The sequence below is a fragment of the Eublepharis macularius genome, chromosome 5, assembly GCF_028583425.1.
Source record: "Eublepharis macularius isolate TG4126 chromosome 5, MPM_Emac_v1.0, whole genome shotgun sequence".
NCBI classification, from domain to species: domain Eukaryota; kingdom Metazoa; phylum Chordata; class Lepidosauria; order Squamata; family Eublepharidae; genus Eublepharis; species Eublepharis macularius.
In genome coordinates, this window is record NC_072794.1 from 147130640 (window position 1) to 147148228 (window position 17589).

A 17589-nucleotide genomic window follows, 5' to 3' on the forward strand; every position below is an offset into this window, starting at 1 on the left:
AAACGATGTTAATAAACAGCCCTTGGGCAGAAACCCCAAAGAGAAATGATTTGGTCTGGTGCCTGAAGGGGCATAGGTGCCAGGCAAGTCTCAAGGGGAAGAGAAAATTCCAAAGGTATTTTTTCTTTCTCCAGAGCTGCATCTTTCACTGGGGAGGGTTGTTTGGCTGTCAGTAATATGTGTGGTTTTGAGGCATGCTGTGCGTGTGTTGAAAAGCTCCGGTGTACATAGCCAAACATTGCCATTTGCATCCTGGCCGCTGATTTTAACTTTCCGGAAGGAAGCTTTACATTGTACAAAGTAATACACAAATGAGAGGGAGCTGGCTGGCAATCCGGCAAATGCAGGATGCAAAAGAACGGCACGAGCAACGTGATCCTGAGGAGAAGAAAAAAAAACACCATGAGAGATGAAATCAAACAGGTGTAATGCAAAGCATCTTGATCGGTACTTTCCAGCTTGAACAGCTTGTCTGGCTTTTTCGCTTTCTGTACGTACAGTTATTGGGCTTCCCTATCAAATGCTGGTTGTTCTGAATGGCTGTTTGCAAATGCAAACCAAGCTGTGTGCTACGGCAAAATAATAGTCGTCATCTTCAGGGGCTGTTTGTATTAAAACTTTGCTTCTGTAAATTAACGAATGTGACAAATGGCCAGACTTGCGATTCTGCGCCATTGCCTTCTGTGAGCACTTAATACAAAATTTATTTTACTTGATGCTTCTCAAGTGTGTCCTGTTGCTCCTAACTCAACGGAATGAACATTCAGGGAATAACATGGCTGTCGCCCGCCTCCAACTTTAACAGTTGCTCTATCTTCTTTTCTTCAGACAGTGTAACCCCCACAGTGGAACTGAATGCGCTTTGTATGAAGCTGGGAAAGAAACCTATGTACAAACCTATAGATCCTTACACGGAGATGAGATCCACCTACAACTATAATATGAGAGGTGGCGCTTATCCCCCACGGTAGGTCGAGCAACGATTCTCTCCTTTGGAGGTTTTAAGAAGAAGCTAGATGGCCATCTGGCAGCAGTGCTGATTCTGTGACTCAAAATGAATTTAGGCAGATTGGGGGGGAGAGGGCAGGAAGCGATGAGCAGATGCTGGGCTATCCTGGCCCTTTCTCATATGTCCAGAGTAATGCCGATTGCGGCTTTGGGGTCAGGAGGGAATCTTCCTCCAGGCGAGATTGCCCAGGGATCCAGTAGGTCTCTTCCTTTCCTCTGGGCACAGAGTAGTGGTCTGGAAGAGTGGGGGAGGTAACTGTGAATTTCCTGCATTGTGCAGGGGGTTGGACTAGATGGCTCTTCAAGTACATTCCCGCTCTGTTTTTCTATGTTCCTTTCATGGAGTCTCTCTACCAACTTTTTTGGGTTTCAGACAACTCCCGGTTGTCTCCCAGAACAAGAAAACTTTTTACTTGACCTGCTTGGAAATGTGGGTACAGACTGCTTGAAACGTTCTCAGTATTTGGGACAAAGGAGCCACTGTAAAGACCCTAGTCTTCTTCCTGGAAGACTCTGTAGTGAAGGTGAAAATGAATGAGCTGATAAGTCCTTAGGGTGTTCTGGAGTTTGGAGGTAAGAAGCAAAGAGAAAAGACTGAGAGCAGGGAGATGTTAAAGCAGTGGTAATCATTCTGTGGCTCACGGAAAGGCACATTTGCTGTTACCGTCAGCCAAGAGAGCCACGTTTGCGTCCATCCCTGGCATGAGGCCTACAGCTTATTTGTTCCTCTGGTGGCAGATGTTTCAACATGGAAACACCTTGTAGGGCAAGGGCGGCAGCTGCATCCAGGATCCCTCAGGAAGGCTGCCATCCTCCTCAGCAGTGTCACAGAGTAAAATACTTCCTCACTTCCCAGGGTAGCATGTCACCACCGTCCTCTCTTACTTAACCCACATCTTGTGACTGAGGGTTAAGCCTCAAGCCCTCTGGGCACTAAACAGACGTCAGCCTTGCAAGGCGGGCACTTTGCAGGCTGACTCCAGAAAACAAATTACTTGAGTAGCTATGGCAAATTGGCTGAAGTACTGGATTCAGATTGAAGCAGTAATGCTCAACTCTATACAAATATAGTTAATAGAATATATTGAAGGAAGTGCAGTATGTCAACTATAAGAATATATAGGAGTGTAAGCAAAGAGGAGAAGCAAAATAACGGCTAGATAGGTAAACTAGCATACACTTAACATTTATAAGCCTAATCCAGATGTTACCTTTCAGGCAGGTCAGAAAATCCAACAAAGCTTTAAGATGTTAAGTCCAGAAGTCCAAAAGACAAAATAAACTCCCAAGTATAGGACTCCACTTATAGCACAGTCCTCAAAAAAGGGATTGGTCCTTCAGGCAGAAGGGAAACCAAAAAGGGACAAAAGACTAGACTAAAAAGACAGCTTTTAAAGGCCAGCTGCCTGCAGCAGGCTTGAGCAACTCAGCCATTCAAAAAGGGTGAAGCCTATGAAGGCAGGCTCTGCAGTTACCTGCCTTCACAGGTGGAGGGGAAGAACTCATCACTCCCGTGATGCCATGGGCTAACTAGGTGGAATGCCAGAACTTGCCTCCCTAATTGTCCTGTTCTTGAGATTTTAGCCCCTGCGGTGCCAAGGCTCGCTCTTGTCCGGCTGAGAACTGGCAGTGCCATCCCAGCCCCAGTCTTTAAAAGAAAAACTGTCTCCAGAATCAAAGGGGGGCAATAAAGGGAGGGCAGTAAATCTAACTGCTAGGCCAAAAGCCTGAACCCAAGTGTTTGATCTAAACAAGAAACAAACTAAGCAAGTTTGTTTCTTGACACACCTGCCAGCCACAAGCAACACCAAGCAAGGACCCTGCCCACTTTCCTGAAACATGAGACTGGCGCCACGCTGGGGAGCAGTGTTCAGAAGAGCCACTAGTGGCTTGTCAGAGAGCCGTACGTGGTTCCCAAGCTGCTGAGTGGGCCTCGCTGTGGCTGCATCCCTCTGCATTTGAATCCGTGCAGGGAGCCCAAAAGGCATGCCTACTGCTTTGCACTGATTGGCTCCCACTTTGCTTCCTGGCCAGTTAAGTTGCGTTTTTGCTGGCTTGGTCTGCGCCTTCTCTGTGAGGCTTGCAGGATGCTTTTCATCTCCACGCAAAGTGAGCTGGTGGTTGCCTGCTACCTCCCTTCCACTCGTGCTTAGATGAGCTGTACAGCAACTTTCCTGCTCTCACTTCTTCCCCTTGCAGCGAGACAATGTCCAGGAAAAGCTCTTTTTAAAAATCTTGACATGCCAAAACCTGGCCGGTGAAGGTGAAGTGTGTCGCAGAATTGACATGCTTCTTTCTTGGGGCCGGTTGGCCTAAATAGAACAGCAGATGTTTTTTACAATACATACAGCATTCTTTGTTTTAAAAGTTGTATGTGGAAAATAGCCACAGGCTGGAGAAACTTGCCGGTTGAGTTTATATAAAAGTTTTAATTGTTGCCGTTACTCTGTGCTTCTGGATGTGTTAACATTTCTGGTTATACACTGTGAACACCCTGAGCGCTGTGAAATTCAACAGGCAGTTAATATTGGCTTCCTGTTTTAGGGCCTTATGTGAGCTTTGGCTACTGGCAAGTTAATCCCTGTTGTTCTCCAGAAACATGAAATGTCGAGTCTTTCCATTTTTAGGTACTTCTATCCATTTCCTGTGGGACCCTGGCTCTATGAAGTGGAACTCTCTATTGGGGGACAGCAGTTTCATGGGAAAGGTAGAACAAGACAGGCTGCTAAGCATGATGCAGCTGCTAAAGCACTGAAAATCCTGCAGAACGAGCCCTTGCCTGAGAAACCAGAGGTAGTATGTCTGAAGCATCCTCTAGCTCCTCTTGAAACTTGCATATGACCTTTGCCTTTGCAGATTGTTGAAAGTGCTTGCCAGATGTGTGCAGATGCTGTGGCTTTGATGTTCAAAGGCTTGTGCATGCATCACTTTTTCGGTACCTTTGAAATTTAGATTAGCTGATGCTTGCTTGGCCCTTGCTTTATATTCTGTGGCAGATTCTGTTTTAGCTCTTGTTAAATCTTCTAAGGCTGCTGCTGCTGCTTCGAGAGACTTACAGCTAACTGGAGATACATGCAGCTGTGGAATTAGTTCCATTGAAAGGGATACACAAGCAATATGCTGGCAGGAAGTCGGATGGTAGGGATGAAATTGCTTTATTGCAGGGCTGGTTGTCAGAACAGTTCAGCTGCAGTTACTTAATACTAATTTGTACTTTGTAGCAAAATCTGACTTACCACAATATCAATAGTGGGCTATATTTGATAAGTAACAGCATTCCCTATGGGCTCTAGTTTACAGAACTGAGGAAGAATAGCCTTAGATTTCTGGTGTCTTCCACTACCGTGTTTACATCTTGATCACTCTCTTCCTTACTGCACCTCCAGGCAGATCTGTTTTCCAATTAATCCACAGAGCCTAGGCCATCCACATAGATAGCATGCATCTTCTGATGGTACATGAGTTACCGCACATCTTAACTACACTGCCTCGGGAAAATCATAATGAATCTAGGAGAGATGCTGTACCCGGAACTTTGAATAAAAATTGAGTTCGGTTTTTTAATCTAAGGCATGATTAAAACCTCAATGTTGGGTTCCAAGTTAGTCTTCTCTAATGCTTTTTGGGGTCATGAGGATAACACGTGAGGTGCATCTGTCATGGCAATACATTCAGCTTAGAGAAGTGAGGCAGTTATTAGCACCCAGGGTTGAGGGCACTGTAGGAATGGTGTGTGATGACCAGTTTTCCCTTAGAATGTATTTAAGTGATAACTATAGATGCAGTCATCATGATTTGTGCAATTCTCATGGGCAAAATGTTTGTCATTTCTGAAATAAAATTGGTGGATTTCTGAAGGTACTGTCGCTATCAAGAGTTTCATAGAGAGTTCTGTTTTACCCATATACTTACGCTGCATGAAGGATAATGTTGCCTTCTTGCAGCGGAGCTGAATTGCTGGCATTATCCATTTGCATCTTGCTTAATTTTGGCATTGCCTTCAAAGCTGCCAGAATTATTTAGCCTGCTGCTGTTTACCTTGACTGGCAGCAGCTCCAAAGCCTTGGGCGTTACTCTTTTCCAACACTGCTATTGGAAATCCTTTTAACTAGAGATCAGAACCTTGGGTTTTATATCCTCTACCCCAAGCTATGGTTTGCCCAGGCACTTCTCAAAGGCTTGATGTTTAAATTTTCCCTTCATCTGCAGTCTACTCCCTGTTTTCCTTTTGATGGTAAAATGAGATTCTAAAGAATTGCTGAAGATCGCCAGTAGCCTGTGTTGGTCTGCTTGTCCGTAAAATGGCAGCGCCTTATATTAGGACCAGTCCAAATGTCTCCAAGCAGTGAACAAGCTTTGGAGTTCCCCCAGAATTCTTCATCAGGCAGCTGGATCTGTAAGTCTTAAAATGAAGGCTAGACAATGTTGTAGACTTGAATTTAGATGGCACTGGGGGGCAGAGTAAATTTTAAGTTGCACCGAAGGCTTATTGGCACAAAAAGGCACACGCCCTCTAGTTTAACAGTATTTCAAAATATAAAGGCCAGACACGAGTCCTAGTCGGAGCCCGCAGATTTCTTGTTGGGCATAGAGCAGGCGCAGCACAGCCTTTTTATTAGCAAAACTGTAGCTGACTGACCATGTGCTTTGTCTCTTCTACCATTCTCCCCTGTCCTGTTTGCAGTTTGCTGCAGTTGACTAATTTTGCATGATAGTTATTTGAAAGGGGGATTGTTGCATGTAATGCATAGCACTGTATGGCACGCTTCTTTCCCTTGGATGCTGGGAGGCTTCTGTGCATGCATTGATGTCTCTAATATGCTCCTCCTCGGCATATTAGCCACTTGCTATGAATTAATTGTGAAGCATGTGCATTCAGCCTTCTGTGTGTGCATGATTTTAGTTAGGTCTAAAATAACTTGTGTTAGGTCTAAAAAAAACCCTATCCTGCTTGATGAATGAATAGAAGTTTGTGTATGTTTGAATTTCATCTAAACTGGTGCCACATAACAAAAGCTCTCACAGAACACTAAATATCTGACTTTTAAAAGTTAGATGTTGTTCTGTATTTTTACAAAGTTCCTGAGCGCTTATTCATTAAAGCCTGTCATTCAGAGAAAGAAGGTGTGCCAGTTGGGCGACTGTCCAACTTCCCATCTCTGCTATTAGAGATAAATCCCCCTTCTAATTCTCTTCCTTCCTTTGTAGTGTTACACTTCACATATAATCTATCATCCATCATATAGTAAGTTGACCTTAGTAGGAAAAAAAATCTCGAAGTATTAGCTTGCTGTACGAAAGCCTGCTTAAACTGAGTAGGCCCTGCAGTTAAAACTCGTGGATGGTAACATGAAGCTTACAGATCTCCCCCCCCCCCCCGAATATGGCTATCTCAAGACTAGAAACGGCAGGCTAAATATTTGAATAGGTAAACTGTGAGAGGGGAAAAAAATCAAGCTGATCGGATCATCCTGCATTGACACAGACGATTCCTCTAAACCTCTAACTCCAGTTATGCAAATATTACTCTCCTGGTCACGTTTTGCTGGACTACGTGCAGTCTTACCTGGTTCAGACTGTATGCGCATCACCGTTTAAGGCTTTTACAAAATAGTACTTGAAAACATACCGGTGGTGCTGGCAGACTCATCTGAAAGGGGCGAGGCACTGTTCTGGTCTCCATGCCCTGTGTTTCTCTCCATCTTCGGCGACTGCTTCCTGCTTTTAAAAAAGCATTGAGAGTCTGAATCTTGGAAGTGGAGTATATTGTTGGAATGCACGGAAGTTCATTCTTTACATTTCACTCTGTTTTGGATCAGGCCTGCATGGTTGGCTCTTTATTCATTTACACACCCCTGCCTTTCTCCCCAGTGGGAACTTAAAGCAGCTCCATCCTTCTCCACTCCTCCATTTAAAAACCCTGTAGATTTCATGCAAGGGTAGGTGCGGGCAGGGCACAACTTGGTACTGGGCGCAAAAATCAGTATCTGAGAATTTTTTTAAAGCAAGTGTCTAGTCCATATGACTGCAAAGATTCCTCAACTTTGTTTGATGCTGTGTCTGGGGGAACCTTTATGGAGGTAGATAATATGATGAGTAGTAGTATTAGAATAAATAAAAAATAAAAATAGAATGGGCCGGAAGATGAGGCTTGCATAACTTTATTTCCTCTCTCTGCACAACTGACTGACGCAGAATAAAATAAATAAGTACATTCCTATTTGTATCTCTGCAAGTTGCAGAAATAGTTTGCCTTGGCCCGAAATTCAGATTACTTTGCATCATTGCGTAATAGAAGAAAATACGCTGTCTTGCTTGCAGCTGATACAAATTTGACCTGCCAGATTAAACGGGAAAACACTCCCGTTCTCTGGATATATGTACTTTGCTCCATGCGCTCTCTTTAAATACCAACACAGCACTTCCAAAATGAACCTCATCGTTCTAACACCCAACTTATACCCCAGACAGAGAAGGTAGCTGCCATGCCAAAAGCTCCCCAGTAGGAAATAATTTATTGTGATAGTTATTGTTTCTAATCAAGCAAGGATTGATCTTGTGTAGTACTATGCAATATTCAGTGCTTGCAATTTGTAACTTGAGATTCAAACATCTATGCTAGGGCTGCCCAAGGGCTTGGATGGACCCGGTGGGGATTTTGGACTTTTTCTTGGAGAGGTAGGCTCCAGTCTGCAGGGTTGTTGTTTTTTTCCAGCTTCCCTCAGTTTCAAAAGTGGTGTGGCGTGTGTCACAATAGGCTCCTATTCTGAAAAACACAAAGAAATAGCCATGCCTCTCTTGGGATTCTGGCATCTGACATGGAAGTGGGTTACTGTAACATGGAGGTGGGTCAGTCTTCTATACTGGACATAGTGTAGGCTAAAACCTTGGTAGATCTTTCTTCCTGTCCTATTTATACCTTGCCTTTAGGTAACTGCTTGCATATACACTGAAATTAACATTTCCTACATTTAAAACATGTCCCTGAGTCTTTCACACACACACACACATGCCCATGGACGCGCGCGCACACATTTTCACAGTGGTTTTCAGGCTAGCAAGTTTCAGATGTTTCACTTGCATGCTGCAGCAATTGTACTGAGAATTGGCAGCAAAAGTACAACTTAACCTGCTTTTAAAGAAAATTGTGTTTACAGCTGTGACACTAATCCCTTATGCTATTAGTGAGCTGGTTTTGGCAGCTGTGCAAAAAGCTTCTTCAACATAATTGTTCTTCTCTTAGATTAATGGGAGAGAACCAGATGACGAAAATCTCAATAAATCTGAAATAAGCCAAGTGTTTGAGATTGCACTTAAAAGGAACTTGCCTGTGAATTTTGAGGTAGGTTTAGTTAATTGCTGTAACCTGGGATTTTTATTTAGAATACTGAAGAAAAATGGGGAGGAGGGTACATTTTGGGTCAGATACATCAGTCTGTTAAATCCATGTATTAATATATCCAGATTCTCCTTCCCGAGGTCCTGAAATGTATCAAACGGGACCGAGAGGTTGAGTGTGGGTAGCAGTGAATGTATTCTAAAATATTGAAGAAGAATGCTACCAATGCACCTTTGGCTGGGAGCCAAGTGTATGCAGGGGTATACTTTAACTGGGGACCCAACTTGGGCTGCAAACCCACAACCGAGTATTGTCTGTTTTATATCACTTCAGAAATAAAATAGGATTTTTTTCTTTCCTGACTCAAAAGATGGAATGGGATGGATGTGTGTATGTGTGTTACAAGCTTGTAGAGGGTCTGCTACATACCTCTGGCTGTCCCTTGAGATACATAGTTTCATTACAGCTGCTTTGTCGTATGGCTGAATTTGGATTACGCTCAGTTAAAGATAGAGAAAGGCTAATTGTCCCAGCTTGGTTTTATAAATGTCCAACTTCTGACAAAGTTTGTTTCTAAGAATGTACTCTCTTTCTGATAAAGTGTTTGTTGTATGTATTTAAAAACTGTTCAAAGCCGCATTTGCTCCTTCCCTGCAAATTAATATTTGGGTGTTTGCTTAACTTAAGCATGGCTGCATGCCAAGATTTAGTATGCTTTATATACTATACTTACTTGTACATAGACTCAAGTATTTGACATTTGGGTGGGAGGATGTATACCCCAAAAGGCAAATTTGGTGCTTACTGAATGGAATAACGTTATACAAAGAATAACATCCCTAAAGCATGTTAATGCTTCTGAGTTTATATTTTTACTTGTGAAGAGGTAAGGGTCATGCCATGATGGGTTTCAGCAGTGCTTACCCATTTAATCTTCTTCTACCCTTATTATTCCCTCTCCATATTTACAGTGTAGTTCATGTGAGTGAAGTTTGCTAAAACCATTGTACCCTACCACTTTTAATAAGTGTTTATCACGCTTTCACTCAGTTTTTCCCTCTGAAACAGGTGACCAGGGAAAGTGGTCCCCCTCACATGAAGAGTTTTGTAACCAAGGTTTCTGTCGGCGAATTCATGGGTGAGGGTGAAGGCAAGAGCAAGAAGATCTCCAAGAAGAATGCAGCTATAGCAGTCCTGGAAGAGTTGAAGAAGCTGCCTCCCCTTCCTACGGTGGAGAAAATGAAGCCACGGATCAAAAAGAAAACAAAATCAATAGTAAAGGTGAGTTGAGCCTACACGTATTGCAAAATTAGAAACTCCTCATATTAACATGGGGTGCAGTGTTGGTCTGCTGGAGCAAAATTAAACATCTTCATAAGTCATAGCTCACTTCATCAGATGTATAGAGAGTCAGTGCAAACACCTAATAGTCTAAATGGATCTGATGAAGTGAGCAGTGACTCATGAAAGCTTAGGCTGGATTAAATGATGTTGCTCTTTTATAAGGTCCTGTTTAATTCCCCTAAAACTTGTCCTCTGTGGCGGTGGGGAGGAGGGGGATGCCATGCTCTCCTATGATTGGAGGCATTGGAATACACTGCTGTTCCCATGCATAATGCTGCTCCTTGTCTGCTCTAATGATGCCCCAAATATTTTATGATATGAAATACTTTTGTGCTGCCTCGTAACCTAGCTTTTGAGGTGGCTTATTCAGAATATCGAGAAATGCAGAAAATTCCGTTAAAAATTACAACTTTAAAACCAGTAGTCACACTAAGAAACAGTAAAATTTATTTATTTTGTTGGAGTTATATCCTGCCCTCCCGGCAAGCAGGCTCAAGGCAGGTCACAACATCATAAAATCATAACATCATTTATGAAGATGGTGACAAACACCCCTGCATGCGGGAAGGGAGAAATTACATGTTGCCACGAACCTGCGACAGTGAAAGTGCCTTTTCCTGGCACTTGATCTAAGTTTCAAATGCCAGGCAGACAAATGTAGAGGAGGGAATTCCGGAAGCAAGGTGCCACCACAATAAACCCACCCCCCTTTTGAGGGGAGCTCATCCAAATGCCAGGACAATTGGACAGGCTCTTATGGAAACAGTGATGCTATATATCTACAGTTCATTATTGTTTCCACAAGGACACCATTTTTTAACTTGCCTACATTAAAGATACTTGTATTTGCTGCTGTCCTCTTGCTGCGGTCCTCTGTGTTCTTGTGTAATTTCATTTTGATGGATGTTCCCAGTGTGTTCTTGTCTTAGTTGTCGCGCGCGCGCGCGCGCGCGCGCGCGTGTGTGTGTGTGTGTGAGAGAGAGTGTGTGTGTGTTCAACCCACTTGTGACAGCCATGTGCAGAAACTAAGCATAGCATACTGGAATGAGTATGTTTCATTCGGCCTTCATTAGCAGCAAATATACAAGGTCTAGTTTGAAGAGTTTTTAGTGAGAGTGTACAATCTTGGAATTGCTGCTGTTGGCTGATTTCATCTTTTTTTCTTCTCCCAATCTCAGCTACAGACGAGCCCTGAATATGGCCAAGGTATGAATCCTATTAGCAGATTGGCTCAAATACAGCAAGCCAAGAAAGAGAAGGAGCCAGAATACATGCTCATCACAGAACGGGGGCTTCCCAGGCGCAGGGAGTTCATTATGCAGGTTTGTGTGCAGAGCTCACATGTCAGGGCTTATAGTATTTATTAGGGGTGTGCAGCAAAAAAATATTCGGTTTTCCCGCTTTGTAATTGACGAAGCGGGAAAAAGAGTCGAAAATAAGCAATTTCCGAAGTGGCAAGCTGCTTCAGAAATTGCTTCGGGGGTGGGGGAGGGAATTCCCTATCTCCCCTGCAATCAGGTCAGTGACCGGGGTGGCCAGTTTAAACTAGCCCCCTGCCGCTGCCTCCCCTTCACCCGATGCCAGGGAGGCAGGGAGTCTCTCTACATCTCCCTGGGATCGCATCAGCGGCCGCCTCCCCCACTCCTCCCCACCGCCTCCTTCACCCACTACTGATGGGGCCGGGTAGTTCCCTGGCCCCAGCAGCACTGGGTGAACAAGGTGCCCGGGAACGAGGTGCTGCCTGAAGCCCGCCTCCCCCTTCACCCACAGCTGATGGGGCCAGGGAGTTCCCCAGCCCTGGCAGCACCAGGTGAACAAGGGGCCCGGGGACGAGGTGCATGCTTAAGCCTACTTCCCTGCCATTCTCTTTCCTTGATGCAAGAGGGGCAGGTTGATTCTCCCCATTCCTCTCGCATCGGGAGAGCGGCACCGCCTGGCTGCTGCACCCGGTGCGAGAGGTGCGGGGAGATTCCCTCACCCCTCTTGCTTCGGGTGCGGTAAGCCTAATGGCTCTAGCTTGGGTGCAGTGGAGCAGCTGATTCGGTGCTTCAAATGTCTCTTTCTGTGCCCCTGCACAGCAGCATGGAAGGAGGCATTTTAAGCCCTGCAACCGGCACTCAGCCGCTTGTTAGGGAAGCCCCCGATGAGCAGCTGATTCCAGAGTTTAAATACCCCTTTCCGTGCCGCTGTGCAGTGGCACGGAAACGGGCGTTTAAACTCCTTGACCCGAATCTTTGATTCGAGTTTTCTGAAAGGGACCCGTCATGCTGGGGCTGTTTCGGAAATCCCAAATTTTTGCAAATCAGGTCCAATTTGGGTAGTTTTCCCGAATCAGAAACCCGAATTGCACATCCCCAGTATTTATCCTTAACTATTACAAGCTGCTTTTTGGCCATAAGGGGCTCTCAGAGCACCCTACAATAAAATTACGGTAGAACTCCGTAAAAAAATTCCTAAACAAAAATTTTAAATGCATGGCAATAGTATATCTCACCTTAAAATCCAAAGTCATCTTTTAGCCTGTAAGATTTAAAATGCCCTTGCAAATAAAGAAGCTGTCCCAGCGAATATCCTTGTTAGGGAATTCCACAGTACAGATGCCATCCCCAGCAAAGTTCTGACTCTAGAGGTTTATCTTCAGGTAGTGGTGTGTGGGAGAAAATGTTCCTAAATATCTCAGATCCCAGGATTAAAGATTAAAATCAGTACAGTGAATTCAACCCAGAAACAAACTGAGAACCAGTGAAATTCACAGGGCAAATGAGTATCGCATGATCTGTGGCTAGCATCGTCAGAGAAAAGATGCACATTCTGGACCAGCTGAATCTTTGAACAGTCTTCAAGAGCAGTCCCATGTACATGATATTACAGTAATCCACTTGAGAAACTACACGGCATGTACAGCAGTGACATATACCTGTGTAATTACTATTGGGCTCTTCCATACAAAATGCAGTTGCATACTGGCTCCTTTTCTGACAAGCTTATTTTTTGTATGGGTCACACAATAAGACCTGTCCCCGATAAATATTGACTAGCTATTCTCTAGCCTATTAGAAAAACAGTGGAAGAAAGCAGGGATAAAGATGCCAGTGGTGAACCTCTAGACACTAAGTTTTACCCATGCCTCAGGATAGCTTCCCGGAATTGACTGAGGTTGACTACTAGGCATGTCCTAATACTCAAAGTGCACTAGAAATGCTATACAAGATGAGAATAACCATGTGAGAATAACCTGTATATTTCTCCCTTGAGCAGGACTTCAAAGTCCAAAACAGCAACTGTGCTCTAAAGAGCTGTTTTGTTTTGTTTTTTTAAAAAGACTTAATCTTGCTTTATTATATGAAATAGGCAGCTTTTGTTTGTATGAAAGAAAGTGCTTGGTAATTCTCATTTGTGGAGTGCTGTGAGCTGAATCCCTTCCAGTTCTGTGTCCCTCAATTTTTTACAGCGTGATCAGTATTCGCATGAATTTTCCCACCTCCTGCTCTTGGCTCCTAGCCCACCTTCTCTGCTTAAGAAATTTGAACCTCATTCCATCCACTACCCTTTGTTAGCCTGTATTTCTGGTCCCTCTTTGTCATCCTCCTTTGGTACCATCTCAAGCTTTGCTGTCTCCATGTTTGGATAAGAAGGAAGATATATACAAATAGCTTATTCTTCAGGAGTTCAGTATGAGAACGTTTTGGTCCAATCCTCAAACAGGACATTGGGAAATTTTGTCTCACTGCTGGGCAGCTGATGACTCCATGGAATCCTTTGGAAGTTCTGTGCCTTGAAAACTCAAAAACATGGTGTTAAAGCAACATGGTGCAATATTATCAACAAGTGGTTATTTCTTCAGCCTCTTATTTTTCGTCTTCCTCAAACCAAAGGCACAGAGTCCATTGCAAGTGCATTATAACTGACAGGCATTGTTGTCAAGTTCTCTTAGTACTGTATCCTGGAGACTTGCTGAAATATAACTACTTGGAGCCTCAAAAGTGCTAGAGGGTGTTCATGGAATAAAGATTGTTGTGTAATTTTCAGGCTACAATGCCTGCAATAAATGGCATTAAGGCGCTCGCCGTGATCAAGGGGAAAAGTAATCTCTGTTAAACTTGGCTGCCCTATCAGGCCGTATGTGGGATGGGTAAGTGGCCAATAATAATGCTTATGCTATTACTTAAAACAATTTCTTGCCACTACTGCCTGGTTTTCTTTCTGCTCCAGGTGAAAGTTGGCATGCACACAGCGGATGGGATGGGAACTAACAAGAAAGTAGCAAAGCGCAATGCAGCTGAAAACATGCTGGAAGTCTTAGGATTCAAAGTCCCTCAACCCCAACCCCCAAAGCCAGCACTAAAGACAGAAGAAAAGGTAATGCATTCTTAAATGGTGGCCTCGAATGTAGGTTGAAATGGTAACATGCATTCCTAAGAGAATCTGGAGGCCACAATTGATTGATCGAGGGGAAAGGAGCTTGTGGCTGAAGCCCATCGATACGCCGGTGTAGATGGTGGATCCAGATTCCTTTTCTTGCTTGACCAAGGGGCAGAGCTGATCTTGTCCATGTCGAGAAGTACTATATTTGGGGAGTGGGCAATATGCGGGTTGTGCGACAGTTCCCCTGAATCTTTTTGTTCTTGCCTTCTCGTGTTAATTCCTTTCTTGCCTCGTTGTGAACTTGAACACCTGGGATCTTAGGCGTCTCTGGTCCGTCAGTCGGTGAAGGGGGGTGGGGGTGGCTCTTGTCCACACAGTTGATGCAAATCATCTGCACAGTGGTTGTGTAGTTCCAGCCATCTAACTCCTCCTGACATGGAACTGGTGTCATGATATTCTGAGGCCTGGAGGTTCCCAGGGCGAAAGTCGTAGCTATCTGTTTGACCGGATGAGCTTACCCTTCTAGGATTTGAATGAAGTTGAACCAAATTTTTAGTTGTAACTTTAGATGACAGAATTTTTTAAAGTAATTCCCCCCCCCCTTTTTTTTTTCCTGCTAGACACCAGTAAAAAAGCCAGGTGATGGAAGAAAAGTAACCTTTTTTGAACCTGGTTCTGAAGAAACATCTGCTAGTAAGTGATCTTAATTTTTTATTTGGCTTCATGGATTATGATTGTATACAATTAAAATACTTTGGGAATTGGCAGATCTCGTGAAGTTTACATCAGCTGCACCTTATTGGCTTAACTTGTTTCTGTTGAGTCTCTGAGAAGAATCAGTTTAGAAATCTTCCAAGTAAACCATATTCCCGTATCGAGTGCTGCTATCTTGATGAGGGCTGGGATAGATTCTTGAGTTTCAAAAGTAATTTTAGATAATGTTCAGTGTTCTGCCATTGTGTGCATGACAGATAATTGCCAGTTAATTGCCAACTCTGCTCTATAATTTTGTCTTTGTGTAGGTAATAAAGAGGATGAGTTCAGGATGCCTTATCTCAGCCATCAGCAGCTTCCTGCTGGCATTCTTCCCATGGTCCCCGAGGTTGCACAAGCTGTAGGAGTGAATCAAGGACACCACACCAAAGAGTTCAGCAGGGCAGCCCCGAATCCTGCCAAGGCTACAGTGACGGCCATGATTGCTAGAGAGTTGTTATACGGTGGCACGTCCCCTACTGCTGAGACCATTTTAAAAAACAGCTCCTCGGGCCATGTACCCCATGGACCACTCGCTAGACCCTCAGAACAGTTGGACTACCTTTCCAGTGTCCAGGGAATCCAGGTAAACTGGCTGCCTGAGGAACACTTTAGTGTCTTTGTAGGATTTTCCCATGTACATGAGAATTTTGTTCCACAAAGCCATAACCTGTGGTTGGTCCAGAAGCTGTTACTGTGCTATGATTGTGATGCATTGTCTGCTCAAAATATTCTAAAAACCCTGCAGCTCCTCCGCAGAGCACCACAATGGTGCAGCCTCCATTCCTTTCAGTATAGCTTAGGCCAAGGCACCTCCTAGATCCCTGTGCAACTAGCCCAAGTGCTTAGTTAAACAGTTCCTTTGATGGGACTTATTTTGTCCAGCATACCTTTGATAACGAATTCATCTACATGGCCAGTGAATTTCTGTGGTTCCAGTCTTCCTGGACCTTGGTGCTGTTTCAGATACGAAATCACTGGACTAAAGTTCCCTCAGGGGAGTGGGTTAGAGTTACATGTAGTAAAGTAGAACAATAAAACCAAAAAAACCCTTTCTTCTTGAGGAGCAGCTTTACTGCAGCTTTTTACTTGGGAAATATCCTAACATGGCGGTCATTTTCCAGAAACTGGTGTGCTGCTTGAATCTTCTGAGGATGTAGATCAGCCTCTTAACATTTCCTGCTAGGCATGACTTGCTCACCCTGAAATGCAGATTTACATTGTCAATGTCACGCTTAATGCATCAAAGGGTCTGTGCCTTGGACATACTGTGCAATGGAAGAATGTGAAATGTCAGCACCATCATTTTAGAGGTTACCATTTGCTTTATATCCCTCTTCATCAAAGGCTGTTGGAGCTTCTAAAAAACACTACTGTTTGTTTTTAAAGACAGTAGTTTTCTGGGCATCAGGCAGAATGCAGGTCATGCTTTTTCTGGGTGTACTGGCTCTTGATTTGACTCCTATCTAGTGCAAGCATCACTTAGAGAGGTATACACTTGCTGAAGCCTGCTTTTACCCCCCCCCCATTCATATCCCTCGGGATTGTTGCCCCCTGGCAACAACAGGGAGGTTTGCAGTGGAAGGGGAGAATTCCACCTCTCTCTTTTTCCCCCAGAAAGCATGGTTAGGGTCTAAGCCTCTATGTTTGGACAAGACAAAAGGGAAAGATTGGAACTGATAAGTTAATAGTGAATATGGCATGCATTGGAGATTTTAATAAGGTCACAGATGTGGCTCAGGAAAAGCTTGGCTGCTGTCAGTTTACAGAAGAAGCTAAACAGGCACGAAATGCAAGTGGTTTCCCAGATTCCAGAGCAGGGGGGTCTTTGTGCTGCTGAGAACGCTGCTTGCCCAAGGGTCTGGGGTGCTTGTTCCTAGTAAGCAGGTTTGTGTTCACGTATTTGGCAATAACTAGTGTGCTGTAGTGGCAAGAGTGTCAGGCTAGGATCTGGGAGACCCAGGTTTGAAAGGGCACTCTGCCGTAGCAACTCATTGGGAGGCCTTGAGCCAGTCACTCTCAGCGTAATCCACCACACAGGGTTCTTAGAATAAAATGGAGGTGAGGAGGACGGTGTAAGCTGCTTTGGGTCCCCATTGGGGAGGAAAGTGGGGTATAAATTAAATTAAGTAAGTGACTAAAGCTTTTTGCTTTCTCTTAGGTTGAATACAAAGATTTCCCCAAAAACAACAAGAATGAATTTGTGTCTCTTATAAATTGTTCCTCTCAGCCACCCCTGATCAGCCATGGAATTGGAAAGGATGTAGAATCTTGCCATGATATGGTAAGGGAACCAGAATGCCATCTCAGCTGACGTGCAGAAAATCCAGGTTTATTGGTTGGTAGGATTTCCTCCAGACATACCGCCTTCAGATTAAAGGGCAAAATGTCATTCTTGGTCATCTCCAGGTTTTTATTGTTTTGTATGAAGCACCTGTGATCTTGTTTCTGAGGACACCTACTGGATAAATAAAAAAGGGACTTGAGGGAAGCAACAAATATAGTTGTATTTGTCAGATGTTTTAAGTGCCTTATAATCAAGCACATCTAAATACTCAAGCATTCACATTTTAGAACAGTCTGGAATGCACTGCCCCTGTTAGATTTATAAGTAGCATGACATATTTCTTATGAACTAATTCCAAACCAAACTTAATCTTGATTACTTGGAGGGGTGGGGGGAGGAAATCTTCTTCAACTAGTGTGATGATGTATGTGGCTTTTTTAGTGACGGCAGCGCCACGGTAGCCACGCTCACCCACGTTTTTTCGTATGTCAAA

General features: G+C 44.0%; 1 protein-coding gene across 4 annotated transcripts in view; it reads left to right on the forward strand.

Annotated features, from left to right (window-relative positions):
* The window catches only part of STAU1 (staufen double-stranded RNA binding protein 1), a 37219-nt gene that overhangs the window by 17516 nt on the left and 2114 nt on the right, over positions 1 to 17589 (forward strand). For 2 of the 4 annotated variants that reach the window (XM_054979718.1, XM_054979719.1), the window contains exons 6-14: positions 829 to 967; positions 3636 to 3801; positions 8252 to 8350; positions 9398 to 9628; positions 10870 to 11013; positions 13904 to 14050; positions 14677 to 14749; positions 15079 to 15395; positions 16971 to 17093. In XM_054979718.1, coding sequence (XP_054835693.1) covers positions 829 to 967; positions 3636 to 3801; positions 8252 to 8350; positions 9398 to 9628; positions 10870 to 11013; positions 13904 to 14050; positions 14677 to 14749; positions 15079 to 15395; positions 16971 to 17093 — 1439 coding nt within the window. The remainder of the gene's footprint in view (positions 1 to 828; positions 968 to 3635; positions 3802 to 8251; positions 8351 to 9397; positions 9629 to 10869; positions 11014 to 13903; positions 14051 to 14676; positions 14750 to 15078; positions 15396 to 16970; positions 17094 to 17589) is intronic. The other 2 variants (XM_054979720.1, XM_054979721.1) reach the window with 2 other exon arrangements.